At 41.8% G+C, this 14,408-nt stretch overlaps 4 protein-coding genes across 10 annotated transcripts in view; 2 read left to right on the plus strand and 2 right to left on the minus strand.

Moving 5' to 3' along the window:
- The first annotated feature begins 86 nt into the window (after nucleotides 1-86).
- Nucleotides 87-3,080, plus strand: akip1 (A kinase (PRKA) interacting protein 1). 3 transcript variants are annotated; one of them, XM_047596999.1, is made up of 5 exons: nucleotides 87-984; nucleotides 1,934-2,120; nucleotides 2,233-2,307; nucleotides 2,415-2,528; nucleotides 2,653-3,080. In XM_047596999.1, the coding sequence occupies exons 2-5, from the start codon at nucleotides 1,962-1,964 to the stop codon at nucleotides 2,800-2,802; spliced, it is 498 nt and encodes a 165-aa protein (XP_047452955.1). In that variant the 5' UTR covers nucleotides 87-984; nucleotides 1,934-1,961; the 3' UTR covers nucleotides 2,803-3,080. The 3 variants fall into 3 exon arrangements, with proteins under 3 accessions (XP_047452955.1, XP_047452956.1, XP_047452957.1); XM_047597000.1 differs by having other exon boundaries at nucleotides 640-745; XM_047597001.1 differs by lacking the exon at nucleotides 87-984 and adding an exon at nucleotides 1,011-1,200.
- Nucleotides 3,052-7,821, minus strand: c10h11orf16 (chromosome 10 C11orf16 homolog). Its single transcript, XM_047596997.1, has 8 exons — nucleotides 7,535-7,821; nucleotides 6,673-6,884; nucleotides 5,925-6,287; nucleotides 5,344-5,468; nucleotides 5,075-5,228; nucleotides 4,594-4,825; nucleotides 3,919-4,425; nucleotides 3,052-3,372 (listed from the first exon to the last, which is right to left on the minus strand). The coding sequence occupies exons 2-8, from the start codon at nucleotides 6,868-6,870 to the stop codon at nucleotides 3,149-3,151; spliced, it is 1,803 nt and encodes a 600-aa protein (XP_047452953.1). The 5' UTR covers nucleotides 6,871-6,884; nucleotides 7,535-7,821; the 3' UTR covers nucleotides 3,052-3,148.
- Nucleotides 7,822-7,941: 120 nt separating this feature from the next.
- Nucleotides 7,942-14,408, minus strand: part of LOC125014861 (nuclear receptor-interacting protein 3-like) — a 6,791-nt gene continuing 324 nt past the window's right edge. Inside the window, exons 1-8 of one of the 4 annotated variants that reach the window (XM_047596359.1) lie at nucleotides 14,359-14,408; nucleotides 10,730-10,977; nucleotides 10,165-10,320; nucleotides 9,909-9,991; nucleotides 9,651-9,790; nucleotides 9,510-9,562; nucleotides 9,277-9,365; nucleotides 7,942-8,597 (exon numbers count right to left, since the gene is read on the minus strand). The exon at nucleotides 14,359-14,408 is cut by the window's right edge and continues 76 nt beyond it. In XM_047596359.1, the coding sequence (XP_047452315.1) occupies nucleotides 8,567-8,597; nucleotides 9,277-9,365; nucleotides 9,510-9,562; nucleotides 9,651-9,790; nucleotides 9,909-9,991; nucleotides 10,165-10,320; nucleotides 10,730-10,897 (720 nt within the window). In that variant the 5' untranslated portion in view covers nucleotides 10,898-10,977; nucleotides 14,359-14,408 and the 3' untranslated portion in view covers nucleotides 7,942-8,566. Of the gene's footprint in view, nucleotides 8,598-9,276; nucleotides 9,366-9,509; nucleotides 9,563-9,650; nucleotides 9,791-9,908; nucleotides 9,992-10,164; nucleotides 10,321-10,729; nucleotides 11,227-11,452; nucleotides 11,671-14,358 lie in introns of those variants that run through there. The other 3 variants (XM_047596357.1, XM_047596360.1, XM_047596356.1) reach the window with 3 other exon arrangements.
- The window catches only part of znf143b (zinc finger protein 143b), a 9,535-nt gene continuing 8,904 nt past the window's right edge, over nucleotides 13,778-14,408 (plus strand). Inside the window, exon 1 of one of the 2 annotated variants that reach the window (XM_047596342.1) lies at nucleotides 13,778-14,221. The gene's annotated coding sequence lies outside the window, so the exon portion shown is untranslated. The remainder of the gene's footprint in view (nucleotides 14,222-14,408) is intronic. The other variant, XM_047596341.1, reaches the window with a different exon arrangement.

Below are 14,408 nucleotides of genomic sequence, written 5' to 3' on the forward strand. Positions count from 1 at the left end.
TTTTCAGAGAACTTGAGTGAGGACAGATCTATTGCTGGGTTTTACATGGTTTTTGACCACTTCATTTGACACTGAATTCTTGTAACCCTGGATGGTTTTTCATCTTGAAAGAAAAAACTAAGTGTACAAATTCTGTGTTCACATTGTCATGAATCCATATGGTAGAATTTTCAACTGGCACTTGTTCTTGACTTTGGCTTGTGGTATAGCAGGAAAATTTAGCAACCCCACACTACTGGTTGTAGAAGCGCTGATTTCATTAGGTTAGCAGAATATATACACCGCTGAAAGCAAAAAAAAAATAAAAAAATTGGTGCACTTGATACAGCAGTAATTGTGCATTTTTAACTTTGACCATGTGATTATACTTGAGCTTTTTTGGGACTTGGTACTTTTATAAGCCACCTTTGGGTGAAAAATGCAGTAGTTTCTACAGTATCGGTTAAGTTAAACAGCTGAAACACCAATTTATATTTTACTTTCTGGATCTCTAACATTTACGAGGACAGCAAATGGTGTTATACCTGAAATATTTACAAATCACCTGAAAATAATACAATAATTAGACGTTGTGTATATTTCTGAATACTGGCTCCTCCCCTTCGGGGCGTGGTTAAATTGCAGGATTTCCTGTCGTGTCGTTTCTAAACAGCAGCCAGCAGCACGGCTACATACACGGTGTGTGGAGTTGAACCTCGGCTTTGACAGCTGAAGGGGGAGAATGTGAGAACTACACACTGACAAGGTAACCGAACGAAGGAGCGCTGCTATGTGCAAAGGTTTACCTTTATTAAAGTCATTTGTAGTGGAGACGCCCAGCAGTCATTGGCCGAGGAGGTAAACTCGTGAATAATCTCTTTAGAGATTTGTTGACGGTGCACAGAGCAGCGAGATGACTGTGACGACACTGGAACAGAACGGAATGCGCTCCGATCATTTCACGTCTCGCTGCGAGGGAAACTGCTGTTGTGTTTAAAAGAGAAAGTAAGTCGCTTCTGAAAGCTGCGTTGGCCGTTAAATCTGTACGCGGACGCCGTTTCCTGGTTCTGCCGAGTTAAGGTTGCGTTCACGTGTTAGATTTTGAGGAGGTGTGCATTAATTATGTTACATTGATGTTTGTCATACGTCTGTACCGGTATCAAATTATGGCAGCCATAGTTTTTATTTCCTGTTAAACTGCCCAGCAACTTCTAAGATAAGGTTTGTATTCATGCAAAGTCGTTTTCAGAATGATTCATGGCAGAAAAACTAATGTTGTTGCACATTAATATTGTCTTTTAATAATTGTCTTTTAATAATGTCATGTCACACGGCAGAAGACTCAGTGCTCAGATCACTTGGTAAGAAATTATTTAGACTATTTCCACTGGAAAACGCTTCACTTCATCTGCTGCCAAAGGCGACGTATGCACTTTCTGTTAATTTCATGGAGTCGAACTACAAGAAGTGTGTTATGCTGCTTTAAAATTGCTCTCCAGTTTCATTTATATGAGTGTCTATACGTCAAATTGCAGCTGTTTTAGTTCAATATGTTTGAACTAAAACGTATGTTATTGTTGTCAAAACATTGGCTCAGAGGAGGGACAAAACATGGAGACCACACGTGTCTCTTTAAAGTAAAAATCTAATTTGTTGATGAAACTTAAATAAAACTCTGGCCAAACCCTCAATATCATACAAAGCGTGAGACTATGTAAGCCTGTATGTGCCCACAACAACCACCACCCAAGGAGGAGAGAATGACTGAGACTGCCTGCCCCAGTATTTATAGGTGGGCACCACAGGTGTAAGCAGTGAGGGAAAACAAGCCCCTCCCCAGATCCTAGCAGCCACCCTAAACAGGAACTAGGCCTTGAGACCCAAGTGGTGTCACATTGTATTTTACTAAGTAAACTGGCTGATTAGATTCTGTCTGCTTTCTTCCTCCACTCAGGTGAACGTCACCTGCACGTCCACTGTTCATGGCAAGCCAAGCCTGGCTGGAGTCTTCCCTGCGGCGCTCTGCCAGCCTGGGTCTGGAGGTGCTGGAGCGTGCCTCCAGGCGGAGTGTAGACTGGACGAGTAGTGGTGCGTCCCAGACCCCCACCACAACAGATGAAGACGGACATGTGACTGCCAAGGTGTCATACTTGTCCTTCTATGCAGTTTATGGATTCCTCGACCAATAATTTATCCAGAATGGTGCTTAACTGGACGTCGTGTGATATCATTTTCTCTGTTTTTGGTTTACAGAAAAGACGCTCGGAGCTTAATGAGGCCTTTGCAGCCATCACAGAGTTCATGGCACAAACAACCCATCACTGCAAGGTTAGGGAATGGAATATCTGTCACATTACACATGTAGGCTTGCGCCCCTGTTTGTGCTTCCAGCTACAGATACATGAGACTGAAATGCAGATTTGTCTTTTCTGCAGAGGTTTTACGAGTCTGGCTGCTGCAGCGAGCCCAATAACACTGAAAAGAACCATATGTCCAGGTTCCACACACAACCACGGGCTGGCAAGACATATCCACTGCCAAGGAAACCTGTAAGGGACAAGTAAATCCTGCTGCTTTTTTTAAAAAAAAAACAAAACAATAAGCTTCCATCTGTCAAGAATGATTTACAGCTCTTGAAACCAAACTAAAATGTAAATCTTTCAATCTCTCCAGGACCGTGGGTCGGGAGGAGATGAAGATTTTTACATCGAGGTATCACCTGGAACATACTCCATCACTGCCAGTACGCCAGAGTCACGGCAGCAGACTCAGTTAGTCAGCGTGAAAGCTGGGGAGAGCATCAACCTCACCTTTAACCTCTGACCCCTGCACCTGACCAAACCGGTCACTCTTGACCTTCAATTACAAAACTGACCAATGCATTTGCTGTGTGTGTTTAACTTTTTTTTTATACAGATTGTTGCATTTGCTATCAAAATGTTTTATTTGCTGCATATTGAGAAGCCATATTTTTATTACATTTTACTCGAGTGTTAATATTTAGATCGTGAGCCCTAGAAAATCACGTAATGCACTAAAGAATATTTTTACCTACAGTAATACCACATTCTGTGTATTTAAAATAAAGATTTTTTTATCAATTGTTTGCTTTATCAACATCTTATTCATATGTGGTCATGTCGTACGGTATGTGCACTGACATACAGCATTATGTGTAAACTGTTGTGACATTGTTGCCCGAGAGAGACCGCAGCCCTGGAGGTGGTCGAGGTTTAAAGTTGGTCGTTCCGAAACCGTCTCGGATGTTTGCTCTTCTTCCTCTACTATCAGGAAGTGACTGAAACAGGGAGCTGTGGTTTGGTGAAGCGCTGATCTGTGGGACAGGAAAGCTGAACCTTAGAGGTTGTGATGTCCTCCTGGCTACTGCATTCCCTGCACACATGAAGAGTAATATAACCAGTTCAGTGCAGATCAGATTATTATTTTTTGTTACAGTTCGTAGTTGACTGTTTTTGTTGGAACCTTTAACCTGCAAATGTAAAACATGACACATTTGACAAGTGCTGTTAAAAAAAAAAAATTCTTTTACACATGAAAAAGCTATAAAAGTACAATTTAGGCAATTAGGTAGATGATTACAAGCAAAAGAAGTATGTAATATTTCATTTTTTTTTAAAACTAAAATCCTTTATCATTTAAATGTGTTAAAAGTATAAATGTTTTGTCTGCGCTACAACAATGACACCCTCTAAGCAAGCGGATTTATTCAGTAACCAGTCATCATGTAAGAAGTCTGCAGCGCTCAGCAGTGGTACAATTTGTTTACAGTAAATTTAACATCTCAGACCATTAATTATCTGTAACTGCTTATCCTCTGCAGGGGGGCTGGAGTCTATCCTAGCTGATGTTGTTAGCCACATTTACTTAAATGCAGTTAGTTGGTCACATCTTTAAGGTTAGCTTGTGTGTGTGTCTCACCTGGCTGTCTGTGCTGTGGTTCCGGTCCAGTTCTTTTCCAGTACCTCCAGGGAGGACGCTGTTGCTTACTCCTGAGCTTCACCGTAGCCAGAACTGATGATGATGATGATGATGATGAAGAGGAGGAGGGAACCTCGGGATCGCTCTTGCCAACATCTGTGTCACTAAGGCGCACATGCTTATCTTGCTCTGCCATGTTAAATCCATTCGTTCTTCCAAGACTGGCCTCACATCTGGTTGGAACTATGCAGGGACAGTGGTTTGTAACTGGACAACAGCAAAGAGTAGGGGATGACTGGCAATAGTCGGAATAGAACAGCCGGGTAGTGCAGGAGGGGCTGCAGGAGTAAAGCTGGCTGCAGTATTGACTGGGAGTTGGGACTAGGATTTGGAGCTCCCTGACTATTCTTTCATGGTGAGAAGCTGAAATGGACAAAACCACGCTGTCAGGAACCACAGTCACATAGCTGTTCCACATCAGCACCCGGAGGATTGTGACAGCATCCTCTGTCAGATAAAAAGAATGAGATATTGTGAATTACTAATGGTGATCAAGAAAGGACATCTGTAATATTTATTCAAATTGCTTCACCAGAATCACTACAAGGTGATGTGTCTTTGACTGCTGACATTAAACTGTTCCACTGAATATGTGTAACAACACTGTGTCCGCACCTCCAAAGCCATTTCTGCGTGCTACGGCTGCCACCACTCGCCCTGGACCGAATCTCTTCCCATCTGGTTCCCATGGCGACAGGACAACGTCGCCAGGTACAACACAGTGTCTGTGAGTTCTGCTGTCGCTGACCATGTCGAGCGAGCAAACGAGCTGACGTTGGGAGGAGACAGCCCCTAAACCGGCACTTCCTGACTGGTCAAACTCGACTACCCAAACTCCTCTACGGTCCTGAGTTTGGACAAGGAAGGAATATGTTAGAGCAGTGTGTAAATATATACGTGGCACCTTTTTACATCTGTTCTTGGTGTAAAACTGTAAATGTGAGGCAAAACTTAGGACTTCAATTGTGTTGCTTCTGGCTGTGTGTTTTGGAGCAGTGCCTTGCTATACTCCTAAAATTGGATGACAGCATATGAAGAGGTCTGTATTCATCTCATTATTTGACACTACCTGCCAGTGCATGCTGTATATTTTCACCTGCACTTGCTGTATGACACTGCCCAGATAATAAAGGCCGTCCACCTCTCTCCTGGCCAGCACTCTGCATCCTGGGAAGAACTCTGGACTGTCCGTGTTTTGACCAGACAGCGCGCAGGAGCTAACAGGACGGATCAGATCACCCAGACTGCACCTGGGAAACAAAGTCAAGCAAAATCGTGAGCCGGTGTGTCAGTGTGTGTGTTACCCGAAATGTCACAAGTTCAACGAAGTCGTTATTTGGCAGCGCAGCCTGCGTGCAGACCAACCTGAGCAGAGGTGAAGATGTGTGATGCGGGTGTGGTGTAACAACAGAGGCGGACACACAGCAGCGCTTGGCTGGAGAGACGGCTGGCCCTGATGACTGACTCTCAGCAACATGCAGAGGAATTGCCTGATAGCATTTGGAAAGGGGCACAGACTCAAACAGTCGCTGAAACATACTTGGATGATAAAAGTTCATGGGATATTTGTAGCACACTGAGTGTACAGTACTGATGCACTGTGTGAGCTGAGCCTCTGTTAAGGAAGCATGAAGACAGTATGATTATTTTGCAAATGTATAGAGTTTATAACCGGATGTCAGTGAAAATGATTATATCAGGGCTCAGAGCAATTTGGACACATTGTTTTTTCTAGTCTAAATATGAAATGCATTCCTTATTTGAGGCCAGTGTGGGAAAGTGTGTTTTCTGCAGCAGTTTGGTGGCTTATGCGCCTTGCTCAAGGGCACTTCAGCAACAAACCAGTACCCACACAATCCATTTCCCGAACCCCACATGTTCCAGTAGTCTCTTGAACAATCCAACAATTCTTACAACAGTCGTGTACTGTAAAAGTTCGCCCATACCTTTTGCAACACTCCATTCATATCAGCTGCAATCAGATAACAGCTTCCCCCTGTGGCCTGGGTCAGACTCTGCAGGAAGTCCCGAGTGTTCCTGTCCAAATAACTGACCGAGTCCTGCAGGTAAAACCCGTTCACAGGCTTCCCAGCTGCCAGGGCAGGCAGTGTTCTCAGTAAGGCCTCTGGCTGCTCGGGTAGGCCTGTGCAAAGCAGATGGACAGCGTGACAGGCGGGGTCAGTGAGAGCCATGCTCAGGGCAGCCAGGAGATCCCTGCCAGGGCTGCAGCTAATGGAGTGAATCCAGGAGAGAGCTGCATACACTGTGTCCGAGGCGCAGGGAAGCATGTGGTGGGACCAGCAGTTCACCTGCAGAGTGAAAGAGGGAATTCTAGGAAGAGTCCACCGACAGCTGAGAAAATGTCTTCAGAACTAAAGGTAAGTGTGCTCCAAAATAAATTGTGGTGAGCTTTATTTTTTGTAATATTGTTAGGACATACTATTGTGGTTCGACTATACCAAAATACTATATATATATATATATATATATTAAAATTCATACTCTGCTTTTGTGCCACGCTATGTCTAAAATTACAATTTTCCTAAAATTCATTCATCTGGATTACAAATACAGTATGCATGTGTCCATAACCCTGCCCCAATCAGCAATTCAGCGTTGAGGAGTGTATTTGTGTGACATGTAAGTGACTGTGATTTATTTTTGTGTAGTAATGAGCAGTCAGTTGCGCCTCACCTTGTTTGAGTATGTCACGATGTTGAAAAGAGAGTCTCTGAGAGAAGCTTTAGTCAGCAGGGTCTGGATCAGCAGACGTTTCACTGACCCCAGGACAGCTCTCGTGTTCTCTGAGCTGTCCAGCACAAAAGTGATGTTCCACGCTCGCCTGCCCTGGAACAGTGGAACAAGTGCAGCCTCGGAGGCCTCCATCTGCATGGCTGTCTTTTTAACTACATTATGACGATGTGAAGGAAAGAAAATAATATATGACAACCAGCTCAACCGTAACATGGCCCCTGCTAACATCACTCTGTAGCCAGACACCACAGGACCCTCAGAAGGTCCATGTCCATCCTGTGGTGAGTCACAACTGTTTTGGAGGCACAAGAGAGACCTACACAATATTAGGATCATAATGTGGTCATAATGTTATGCCTGATCAGTGTATATCCGTTTTTAGTCATGTGATCATGTTAGTTATTTAACTATTACTATAAGGCCACACAGTTGTGTAATAATAAATTGTTAATCTACTCGGTGGTACAGTAATAAAGTCTTAACCTATGGTGTGGCACAACTGATATATTCATTGATTGTAGTTTATGTTATTATTCTGAAACTACAACGTAACTAAAGACATAAGATAAATGTAGTGAAGCATCAAGTATTTGAGAATGGAAATGTGCTTCAAAAATTACCACCTCAGTAGTCTACCTGAGTAAAGTACATTCCACCACTAGAACTGAATGTGGGAAACACATTATGCTCCTGTGATATGAACACCACAAACATTAAACACAGCACCTAAACAGACAAGTCACGTTCTTTACTCTGAACCGAGAGTTGACAAGTTTAGTAGATAACGCTGAGAATACATTACCTAGAGTTTTTGTGTTGCTCACATTCAGCTTCAGGCGACAACTTCAGCTCATTGTTGATGTTGGTTTCCATGGCGTTCATGTCTGAGCGCGTTGTCTTCTTTGTGGCCACTAGAGGGGCTGTTCTCCTTCCAACCAGCTGAGCAGGGTGCATTGTCAAACACAACCTTCATGTTACAGTTGCTATAGAACAGCAATACTGGAGAAAGCAGCGTTGAGAAATGACACATATCCCTCGCTGGTGTGTCAGGAGCTAATCTGCCAGCCCGCTTCCCTCTAATTAACAGCTTTAATTATGTCAGACTACCTTTAGCTGGGCCCAGTTTCATAAATGGATCTGAGATGAAATGGAACAAGCACTGGTATGTAGGTACTTTTCGTGTGAAAAATGAATAAATGACAGAAAAAGTCACATAATTTGGGATTTTATTGGTTGTTCAGTGCTGCGCTCCTGCTACAGTCGAGTGATAAAACATATCACGAGCGTCACTATTATTTTGTAAACATTCAAAAGGCAGTGGCTTCAATGCAAATACATGTTTGGGACTAGAAAACACATTTACAACGTTATAAAACACGGTAGATACAGTAAATCTGTATACAATAGATTGTGCTAAGTTCTCCACGGCTGTAAAATACTACCTCTGGCACAACAGTTGCTCATTTGTAGGATACAAGATCTACATTATAAATCACAATTCTATCAGAATCTTAAAGGCTACAACACTACAGCTTCTGTTTACTACCTGCACAGAACACACTACTGTAGTGACAGCTAATACAAGATACATACTCTAGGCTACAATGATGCCGATGCTACATAAGGAACGGTTAGTGTGAGTGGCTGCTTTTATGTATTATTTAAAAACCTGTGGGGTCATCGTGGAGTATGTTGCTGCTAAATACAGCAAATGAACAAGCAGAGAGGAAGTAAGTGTGTGATGCGAGACATCCAATGTTCCCTAATGCGGCATCTAGTTGCAAGAGTAAATATTTCTGTTGCTCTTCATCTGTGTGTTTCTGGGGCAGGATGATCAGTAACCCAGGTCTCTGAAGTCGGAGGAGCTGGTGCGCAAAACAGAGAGAATTGGAAATTACTTGGTTAGATTAATTTGTAGAATATCTGTTTTCTTCACCTTCTATGCTGTAATTATAGTGTCTATGAGAAATAAAAGGCAAACCTAAACTATGTCACAATTTATGATTTAGGTGTTGCAAAGTATTTTACGTGCCTCATCTAAAAAAAATGCATCTTTGTTCATTCATTATCTGTAACCATTTATCCTATAGGAGCTTGACTCCGCTGTCACTGGGCAAGAGGCAGGGTGCAGTCTGTGCACGGTGCCAGTCTATCACAGGACTAATAGACAATCACCGGTTAACCTAACAAGCATGTCTTTGGAATGTGGAAGGAAGCTGAGGAAAGCCCACGCTGGTCCAGGGAGAACATCGAAACACCACATAGAAAGGCCCCGGTTGGTATGCGGGAAATATCACAAGGAACCTTCTCGCTGTGTAGCAGCAGTGCTAACTACTACACACTCAAAGAAAAGGTTCACACTCAAAGAACAAAATGCTGAGACTTCTTCTCTTCTTCTTCTTTTCTCTTCGCTGGAAAAAATGCAACTGTTGTGCCACATTCTGTTCTTGAAGCATGTGATGCGTCACACTACGTTACGTTACTATACTACATACAGGTATCAAAACCTGTATTAGAGATGAAATGATAAAACAACCGACTTACCTTTCATTAAAAGTTTTTTTGGAAAACTCAACTTGCTCTCTAACGGTTGTCCCGAACAACAGCGTCTGCTTTTCCATGTCAATTACACACTGCAAAACACAACAGAACACCAAAACCTTACACATTTATGTCATGGTTAGTCTATGGGCTTGTACCTTGTGTGTTTTTACATAATTAAGCCATCGGTGATCTTTTAATGTTCGCTTTGGGACTGGGCGAAATAGGTGATTTACCTTGAGTGACTTCAAAGTCTTGCTGCCAAGAGACACCAGTGGCTTGTTGCTTTCTGCAAATACATGTAAGTGGAGGACAAAAATGTCATGACACTGAACCCCAAGCTCTTCTTCACTTTCACTCACGTCACTTTGACTCACCCACTATGGCAAATGAACACATTATTCTGAGTTGTCCGATAGTGAGGCCGAGCTCCTTGATGTGACCGTCGATGCAGAGATGACGCTGAAATGGAAAGCCACCCGTCTCCATTTTATTCTCTTCGACCAGCTCTTTGAGACTGAAACAAAGTAAAAGATAACAATTCTCTCTCCTCTAGTCAGCAAATGTGTGGCTCCATTGTGTGGGGACACTGAACGCGTCTGTCAAACGGGGCAGATAATGTGAAGTCATCTCACCCTAATCGCTCCACACTCAGTGAGGACATCAGGTTCAGCTTGCACCCGGTGTCGATGAGTACATTCACTTCCTGTCCTAAACACTGCAAACAGAGTTTGGGGAAAAAAATAAAAAATAAAAACGCTGCAGGAACAGAAAGGAAACCCCATCATTTGATTCTCAGCAGTTATAGATTTCATATATATTTCATCTGATACTTAAAATGACTCCTGTTAATTTGAACAGCGAATATTTTGTATGTGATCTTGCACACACTTTGCAGAGCACATGGATGAGGTCTTCCTCCTCTTCATTCTCGTCGTCGTGTGAATTTACGAGGCTGCGACTCAGAAGGACTCCGCCACACATGTTCATCCTGCCTCGGGACAGCTTGGCCTCCAACAGGCGCTTCTGGAGAATATTATGCGGCTGCTACAGTTGAGACAACAGAGGAAAATGAGCTTTTAGCTATGTGGCGTTAAAAACATATATCATATGATGCTGCTTTCTTTATGGCCAAAGTACTAGTCAGTGATATATTTTATTTTTTTAATTTTTTTTTTTTATCACCTGACATGTTTTGTTGTGAGATACATATACACAAGTTGAGCATAAAGGTCTGAAAACTACACATTACATTAGGGGGAGTATATGGACTATCTCACTGCAAAATAATACACGCTTCAAATTAATGGTAAATGTATCAATAAAATATGATACTGTGGTAAGTCAAGAAACTTCCTAATCTTAATTATTTTGCCTTTCTGTGATGAAACCAGTTATTATCCAAAAACGTGTCTATGGTGACACCGTAATGTAAGGCCTCTGATATGAGGCTCACCCCCTGTTTAGACGTCCCGAGTTTCTTCAGTCCATCCAAAGGCAGCAGATCAGCTGAGTCTTTATGGAGGAACTGAATGGCTTGTTTCAGCCTCCTCTGCTGCCTCAGAGCCGCGGAGTCCCCGAGGCCGGAGTCTGCCCGTTTCTCCGTCCGCATCCCCGTGAACATGACGGTGCGCGTCCTGTTTACCCTGCTCTTCACACGACCGAGCCCACTGTGGAATCCCCGATACTGTACGTGCGTGCCCACTGGAGAAGAGGAGACTCCCCCGTCAGTGAACACAGTCAAGACATATCGGTTAAAATACAACTCCCGGTCTACATTTTCAAAATAAAACCCCATCTGTGGCACCAGCATCCTATTATTCTGCCACTTTCATCCTCTCAAATAAAGAAGGCAACAGAATCTGCGATGTGGCATCACAGATTCACTTTACATTTTAATCATCTGAGATGTTTTATGCGTGGCCTAGTACAAACTGCTAGAAATAAGGTAAATACATTTTGCATTAGACTTAGACAGACTTCATTGATCCACAAGGGAAATTGCTGGGTCACAGTTACACATAAAAACAAAGACAGTCTTGGAAAACATCAAGCAAAATAATAATAATATTAATACAATTATTTACAATAGGCCTATCTTTCTGGCTTTTAACCAAGTCATTATATAGCCAAAACAGTACACTGGTGTATAAGCTTTTGATTATCTATCTAAACTTACTGTTTGTTTACTCATTCTCTCAGATCCTCCTCGGGCCATCCAGCCTTTTACACCACCTGCTTGACTGTCCACCATGGGTTTCAGAGCAGTCACTCGCTCAGCCCCACGGCTTTGGACCACCCTCCTACCTGACATAGACACTCTGACACACTTTAAATCCAGACTCAAAACTCATCTTTCTAAAATACTTTAACCCAATCTCTGGATTCTTCTATTTTTATTGCGTTGTATGTTTTATTCTTGTGCTGTATTCTGCATTGCTTTATGCAATGTGAACTTGAGTGCAGACTGCAATAAGACGTAATGTTTTTTGTTGATGTCATTTTCTGTTTGAGGCTTCACCACTTGTGTTGAAAGATCTTCAAGAAGTCTTTAATAAGCCCAGGTGTTTTAAAACTACTTTAGATAATCTAAATGCATGGTTGGAATTAAAAACCAGTTTCATATGATTTATTCAAAAAGCTAACAGGCTCATTTGCAGTGAAAATCCCACATATTCCCAACAGAATGAGAAGCATGTGAAAGATGTGTAGGATATAATTACATATGTTACATGTTACCAGTATCATTGAGCTCCATGCTTGGCTTTCAGTATAGGCTACATTGGCCATAGACTAATCACCAAGAATGAGCTTCCTATTAAGATACCAGCATATAGGCTGCAGCCCACCAATGCCTATTCGGATTGCAGATTCCTTATACTTACAAACCCAGTTGTCTCTTCCTGAAGCTCGATCGTGCAGCGTTGGAATCTGAAACCTGTGATTTTACTTTGACAACAACTTCCGGTATGATTCACTTCACCTTTGTGTGGGTTAGTTTACCTTTACGCAGAAACCACCGAAACAATACGTCACTGCAGAATCGTGACTCCGTTAAAAATGTTTTGCACGAATGAAATTTGGCCATCGTTTGAAATGCCATGTTTTAAAAGAACGGCACCGATTTCGATTTTAATCTCACTCAGAAGACATGCAGGTCAAACCAAATTAAGGCTGATTTTTATTTGCCTGGGTCCTCGTTGTATTTGGCTTTATGGTCTTACATAACAATTGAAGCAAAGTAAATTTAATTCATAATCAAAATTAGGACAACATGAGTCTACTTCTGTGTTAAATCCTCATTTGTTCCTCCGACCAGTGTGTTCAGATGTTGTTTGTGGAAATGCCCACGTTACCATTATCGGTTCTATCAATAACCTAGATTTCTATTTCTATTCTCGACAGTCCTGTGGTATAAATGTACATTTGTACATACAATAGGCGTAAAGCTAAAGTATAAAGTAAAGTATGTCGAAAAGTACCTACTTGAAGTCTTAAAATAAATAATAAATCGATAAATAACTAAATAAATATTACATTAATATTCACTCATATATAAACTTTTCATGCAATTAATGTTATTTCTTAATGTTATTCTGAATTGATCGCTGTCTCACTGAATTGACTGATGGTTTAGTGTATAAAGAAAAAAGTCCTATAATAAGTACAATTAAATTATCTTTAAATATGATGCGCCGAAATCACGACATATTTGGGCATTTTTAGGATTAGAAAGAATTGTCAAAATTGCCGATTGTGAATTCCATCATTCGTACATCCCGGCTCTACACAGCAGCTATAGTAACAGACATCCCATTTTATAAGATGCTCACATGTTTTAGATGCAAAAATCTCAATTTGTGCAAAAGTAGGCTACAGTATTTCTCTGTGAAATGTTGCAGAAATGAATCGGCCTGAAAGGAAAATTCTTGAACTAAGTGCTTCAAATTATAAATGTTCCTTCATCACTGCTGAGTTGATTATGTCTCTATGTAGTCGTGTACAGTGTTTAGTAGTAGTCGTAGTCTGTAGTGCGCATACGTGTTTGTAAGATTGTATATATTATTTCATATTATTATATAAGTATATATAAGTATAAGTACTAACATCATTATACAAATACTACATAGCCGTAGTAGTGGTAATAAATATTTAGAGTTTTCATGCCTAATTTATATCTTTAACACCCATATCCCCATCTATTCAACATCACATCCCTGTATTATTGTCTTCATTTTAGTGTAGTTTCTCGGCGCATATTTGAGTTCGTTAATATTTATGTCGTTTTGAATTAATTTCTGCCTTGGCTTTTAACTTAATTTTCTAATTTATTTATTTTTTAATATACATTTATTTTCGTAGATATTCACGAATTCCACTTTGGAAAGGCTTGGAAATTGAAGTGCTTTGCGTTGCACTGTGAGATTTCGTCCCATCGAGCCTCTTTTCACTGCATTGCCCACATTCCCCCTTTTTTCCCACACGACCTTGTTTTCAACATGGATGCCGAAAAATCTGTCCACACACCGCTGTTTACATTGCCGAAAAAACAATCTGACCACATCCTGAGGTGCGCAGTGGTTCGGAATGCACAGTGTCGGTTGACTGTCATCTTACACTGAAGCTTAAATATTTATTTTCTTCGACGGCGCAGCGGCTTTATTATCAAAACCCCGACACAATACGAAAACCGACGCGGAATGGCGTCTGCCAGGGGCCCGGGAGGCTGAATGACAGCAATATTAGACCCGATGGACAAACACATTGACCAATAGGAGTGCGACTTATGACTTGTTAACCAACCGGATCCCCCCCTCTGGTGAGTAGGCGGGGCCACAACGCGCAGGATTGTGCTGCCATACATGTTCCCGGTGTGTGGACATCGCGATCGTTTCCTGCACTGTTGCATGGTGGTCGAACAGGAGGAATTGTTGGAAATTTTTCGGAGGTTAGTATATAAATTGGTTTTTACCCAGTGTGCATTATTCCCACAGCCATCTCTGAGAGAGGGTGTGACAGGCGGCTACCGGGATTCGGTTGAAGACTAGAGAATGCTGTTTTATCAATAAATAAAATGACACCTACCGAGCCAAAATGCTTAAGTTATCATTAATTAGCTCGTGGATTCCTCGTTC

The sequence above is a fragment of the Mugil cephalus genome, chromosome 10 (genome assembly GCF_022458985.1).
Source record: "Mugil cephalus isolate CIBA_MC_2020 chromosome 10, CIBA_Mcephalus_1.1, whole genome shotgun sequence".
Taxonomy (NCBI): domain Eukaryota; kingdom Metazoa; phylum Chordata; class Actinopteri; order Mugiliformes; family Mugilidae; genus Mugil; species Mugil cephalus.

Bases quoted from the DNA above. Each gene is read 5' to 3' on its own strand.
- c10h11orf16 (XM_047596997.1), bottom strand. From the start codon at position 6,870: ATGCAGATGGAGGCCTCCGAGGCTGCACTTGTTCCACTGTTCCAGGGC. The intron at 6,288-6,672 runs GTGAGGCGCAAC...TTCACTCTGCAG, and splicing joins TCGTGACATACTCAAACAAG to GTGAACTGCTGGTCCCACCA. The intron at 4,826-5,074 runs GTGAAAATATAC...GTCCAAACTCAG, and splicing joins GTGTCATACAGCAAGTGCAG to GACCGTAGAGGAGTTTGGGT.
- akip1 (XM_047596999.1), top strand. From the start codon at position 1,962: ATGGCAAGCCAAGCCTGGCTGGAGTCTTCCCTGCGGCGCTCTGCCAGC. The intron at 2,121-2,232 runs GTGTCATACTTG...TTTGGTTTACAG, and splicing joins ACGGACATGTGACTGCCAAG to AAAAGACGCTCGGAGCTTAA. The intron at 2,308-2,414 runs GTTAGGGAATGG...TCTTTTCTGCAG, and splicing joins AAACAACCCATCACTGCAAG to AGGTTTTACGAGTCTGGCTG.